This window comes from Littorina saxatilis, linkage group LG6 (assembly GCF_037325665.1).
Source record: "Littorina saxatilis isolate snail1 linkage group LG6, US_GU_Lsax_2.0, whole genome shotgun sequence".
NCBI classification, from domain to species: Eukaryota; Metazoa; Mollusca; class Gastropoda; order Littorinimorpha; family Littorinidae; genus Littorina; species Littorina saxatilis.
This window is the reverse complement of record NC_090250.1, coordinates 35,722,708-35,728,011: the sequence shown is the minus strand read 5'-3', so window position 1 is coordinate 35,728,011 and position 5,304 is coordinate 35,722,708. Positions and strand designations below refer to the sequence as shown.

The following is a 5,304-nucleotide window of genomic DNA, read 5'->3' as shown; positions in this document are numbered from 1 at the left end:
GACAGAGGAAGTCACAGTAAACAGTATACAAGCACACAATCCAAATTCTACTCTGAAAAGCATTTTCATTCCGGTCGACCGCAAGATGTAAGCAGCTATAGTCCTTTCAGGCCCCTGAATGGTCTTCGCTTTTAGATAACAGCCCATTTTTATGTGCACTCAGTAGAAACAAGTGGTCTCAAAGCTGGAACAAAGATTGGGTGTGCCACAGTTAAATATAGAAGAAGATTAACAAAAACTGATAATTCAACTGCCGCGAAATAAATGCAACTCATTTTTGACTTTGAGCTTTCAGGGCAATTCCCCCTCCTGTCTTTCTGTCTTTCTCTCCTTCGTTGAATGCTTTAAGTCCTTGATTTCCACACACACACACACAAAGAGCCCCACCCCCCCCCCCCCCGCCACAAACGCATGTTACGCACACACAGACGCACGTACGCACGCACTGACACGCACGCACAAACTGACACGCACGCACGTATATATACACACACAGCACACACACACACACACACACACACGCACGCATGCACGCACTCGCGCACATACACACACACACACACACACACACACACACACACACACACACACACACACACACACACACACACACACACACACACACCCAATCAGACAGTAAACTCGGAAAACGCAGCAATTAATTAGGAAATAGAGAAGCTATGTACACAAAACACCGTGATGCGGACGAAATCAAAATTCCTATCCCAAAAAGTCTGGTAATGATATTTATTCACACGGGTCAATCGCCGGCTTAGTGAAAGCATTTGTATTTACTATTAATCTCAAAACCTCTACATCATCAACAATTGCTGGCTGATTCAATAGCGAGAACTTTATAAAACAATTGTGTGCACACTTTGACTGCAAAGTGATTGTTTAACTCAAACAAACATTAGAGTTACTTCTCGCAAATGTCACATCGGACTCCCATTTTCATCATTAATATCAGGACTTGTTTGTACAATACAGTAGCTATGTCTAGCGACACGAAGGAAAGGATGAGGAGAACATTCAGCGTTTGGAATGACAGAGTGCTAGTCAAATTTATTATTTTCAACAATCGAATATATGAAGGCAGTGAACTATTTTTTTTTGTCTGGCCTCATAATTAATTTCTCTTGCACAATTACCTTGAAGCGGATTGGGACGAAATGAAGTTTTACACCTGAAAAGCTATTTTATCTTGACAACAGAGCAGTAGCCGCAGAACACACGTGACTGCTACGAAGGGGAAATTGCTTCTCTACATAATTATCTTCTGATTCATTTGAACTGGCCGTTCTAAGGTAACTGTATTTTCAATTTTTTCACTTCCGACACAAGGGGCGCTCGTCCATGAAAACATCGAGACATTCTAAAGACTGTCACGCCGTGGTTTCAATTTGTGTTTTTGTTTTTCTCATCAAAATTCGATTTTTTTTAATGAAGCCGATCGTTGACACCGCAAAGGGAAGACAAGCGGAAAACCTTCACATTCTTCAAACCGACAAGAAAAGTTGAAGAGTGTGAGAGTTTGCTATACAATCTGTGAAAGAAGATATGAAAGGAGGATTCTGAATCAATTGGCTGAGTAACAATTACGAGTCTTGAAGACACATGTGCGCCTCCTTTTGACAAAAAAAGGAGAAATGGTGTTCGTCGAAAGTGCGCAAAGGTGTCGTTGCAGTTGTGTGAACTTGGTTGGCTATGAATAAAAGTGCACATACATTTTCCCCCTTATTTTTCCCTCACTAGGGCAGAAGACTGTGTAAAAATATACAATTGTCATAATCCAAGCCGAGCCGCAGATGAAGAGCAGTTACACCTGAAGCGTTTTGTCTGTGTGTCTTATTTTGTAAAGAAAAGTCGTGACTGGCAGTTCACTGTCAAAGTCCTTCCATGGTAACTTGTCTGGGTAAGAACAATCATAATGTTACCTGGGCAAGCTGAGGCGACAACACCCGTAGAGCAACGACCATCTCCACCACCGACGATTATGCTCTATGGTAACTCCCCTCCTTCTGAATACGAAGAACCTGAACTGACCATCTATGGTCAGCCTCCACCTCCACCCGTGTACACATCCCCTCATCACAAGCCATCTGGGCGGACTCGTGCATTCGTGAACAGTCGGGAAAGGTCTGAAAGCACTGAACAGAAACCTGCTGCGGTCATTATGACAATAGAAATTGCTGAGGCTACACGTCCACAGAGAGAAAAACTGAACAACACGAGGTTAATGGTCTGCCTTAGCCCTCTACTGACATGGATGCTGTGGGCGGGATATGGCTGGTATTTCACAAATGATCACAGGGATGGTAACGATGATATGTGTGTGAACGGAGCAAAAGTACCGTACTCTGTACTCCCAAAGAAAACAGACATTCATCAACAGCCGGAGATTGAGGACGATTCAAAAAGCGAGGAAAACTTAAAAATTGAGATCAGGGAATATTCAGAGAGCGAGGAAAGCTTCCGCAAAGACAACGGACTAAACTTTAGGCTAGGCGTCGGCAAGCAAAAGGAGATATCTGAGGCGAAAACCAATGAGTGCAGAAGTAAGGACAAGAGTGCAAGTAAATCGTGCTGGAGAAACGAAAGTCCACAAGTAGAGGAAAAGCCGAGGCTTACTGAGGGCAAAGACGTCCCAGAGACGGCGAGAAGAAGCTTGAAGCCAGTGGAGATCAGCCGGTGGTGGGTACGAGGATGGTGCACCGCAGGTCCCTGGATCGTAGGTAGCGTCCTGCTTTTCAATGTGCTTCGCTATCTTTCTGTACTGAGAAACGTCTCATCGTCTGGCTTTTCCTGGACTTTTTGTGTCTTCTACGAGCTGATAAATTGCCAGTTCTGCCTCTTCTTCATCCTCCCTTACTTTTCGCTGAGAAAACATTTCCCTGAACTCTTGCAATCCGTGACCTTGCATGAGGCTCGTTTCGGTCTGCACGTGAACTACGAACGACTGAAATATTGGACGCGATTTGGAGCAGTGAATGGCTTTTGTTACTCTCTCTTGTGCTGGCTATTAATGGTAATTGGAGGAAGCATCTTTGAGGTCTGGAGACTGATTTTGCCGCCATTCGAGGACTCGGAGGGAGCTGTGTTTGTTGTGGTCAGATGTTTGGTAGGGTTTATCCATTTTACACAATGGAACGCCTTCTTGGCCCCAACTGGACTTGTTGTCTTCTTTTCGCACGTGTTACGCGCGGAGTTACATAGCGTGACCAGAGAAATGACCAGTCTACTCACTTTCCAGCCAGACACAGGCTTAGAATGCGACGAATGCTCGACCTCCAGTACTTCTCTGATATATTCCACTACTCGTAGTGGAAAGGACGACGAAGTAGAGTTTGTACGCAACAATAAAAATATTAGCTGTGGAAGTAAGGAAACTGGATTATCTGAGACATTAAATTGGAGCAAAAGAGCAGGAACGGACAGACACAAATTACCCAGTCCCAAAGAACAGCCTGCGCGTGGTCATCTCCAACCTAAAACGCTGCACGTTTCGAACGCAAGTAAGGCCAAAAAAAAAAATTGTCTGTTTAGGGTAACCCGACCGACCCTATCGATTTGGCGCCGACCCAAAAACTTTTTTTTGATTTCAAAAAAAAAAAAGAAAAAAAAAGGTAAAAATGCTAAAAAGAGACATTTGGCGTTTCTTTCTCTCCCTTTCTCTCTGTTTTATTTATACGTTAGTTTTGAAACATGTATTCATCAAATATAAGTGAATGTTCAGCCAACATAGCATTTACACCAAAAAAACAAAAACAAAAAAAACAAAAAATTTACCTACCTACCGACCCTACTTTTTTTGGTCATGTTACCCTAAACAGACAATTTTTTTTTTTTGGCCTAATGTGTTTAAAACGAAACCTGTCGAAAGTGGACATAGCACAGCTCATTGCCTTGAAGCTGGAGCAGCCGATCGCAACAAGAGAAAGAAACATACGCACTTAGGAAACATCAAGACAGCGACCGGTCGTGCGCGAAAACCACTCAGTAAAAGAACAAGAACACCGCAGAGAGAAAGTCATACCAGTCACAGCACCCACACCGCGATGTTCCTAACCTCGCACGCTGAAGATAAGGAAGCGTCGTTTGATCTGGTGAGGAGGCGCCACGAGAGCGTCCTGGGACTGCTGGAAGGCACTCAAAACAGCCTTAACCACCTGGCCCCAGTCTCCTACCTGTTCGGTCTCCCGTACATCTGTCTGATGATCTTCGTCTTTGCCAGTGGGGACAGTCCCGCAGAGCTGCTGACTCCTCTTCTCTTTCTGACCTTAGGGTGCGTCTCGTTCATCGTCTTCTTCACTGTCGTCGGTATCAAGGTTCACGAGGCCGCCATGTCTCCCCTCCGACGTGCCATCCACGTCGCTGATTGCTCCGTCATGTCGACGTCACTGATGACGAAATTGCAGCTGCTCGCTTTGAGGATCACGACAGGAAGTATGGGTTACAGCGTGTACGGCTTGTTCACTATCACCAGGGAAACGTTTCTGATGATCGGCGGCACTTTCGTCACCTATACCGTCGTGGTGGTCCAGTTCCAAATGGGTGCTCCCACTGTGTCGTCACACTGTAACGTCACTGCTTCTTTGATGTGACACTGAAAGGTAATTGTGAACATGTTTTTTGTTGTTAATGCGAAACAGAAGGTTGCCTGCAGATTTCCCCCCTCCCAATCCTGAGACTCTCCATCTCTTTCCTTCCCGTTTCGATCTTAAAGATTTTATGTCTTAGAGAGACAACAGTGATGCCATCATTCCGCTTTGGACACGTCGACATTAAACTGTGGACTCTCTGGCGCTTTGATTTGCTTTTCTGTATCTTTGCTCGTGATCGAGAATAAACAGTGTCGAGGTGCGCAAGTGTTGACTTGAACAGTAGTTTCTGTCTGTGGTATTTGGTTTCCATTTGTGGCGAGTCAAACAGATGCGTTTTTGTTCAATTTGTTTAAGGTTTGAAACGTGCAATGTGTCAGTGAAACAGCTATAAAGCCTAGCCTAATTAGATATTTGTTGTTGTTGTTGTCTCGATCCATCTCAGTCTATCTCAGTATCTGCCTTCTGTTCTCTCTGTTGTCTATCTTTATAACCCTTTTTTCACCAAGAGATAGTTCGTCATAACTGGTTTGATGTGTGTCAATAATAACGGACTATTTGCTTGTGCTCTCCGTGACTGTCACGTTAATTTAGCTCCAGTATACCTTGGTCAACGAGCTTTTGTTCGACAACACGCCGCTGTCCAGCAAAAGCGATGTGAATCACACCTGGATTTCAGTGTAAAGTTGATAGAGCGCTTTCA

General features: G+C 44.4%; 1 protein-coding gene across 1 annotated transcript in view; it reads right to left on the bottom strand.

Moving 5' to 3' along the window:
- Positions 1-157, bottom strand: part of LOC138968175 (iduronate 2-sulfatase-like) — an 8,793-nt gene extending 8,636 nt beyond the window's left edge. Inside the window, exon 1 of the mRNA XM_070340729.1 lies at positions 1-157. This exon is cut by the window's left edge and continues 13 nt beyond it. Coding sequence (XP_070196830.1) covers positions 1-147 — 147 coding nt within the window. The 5' untranslated portion in view covers positions 148-157.
- Between the last annotated feature and the right edge of the window lie 5,147 nt (positions 158-5,304).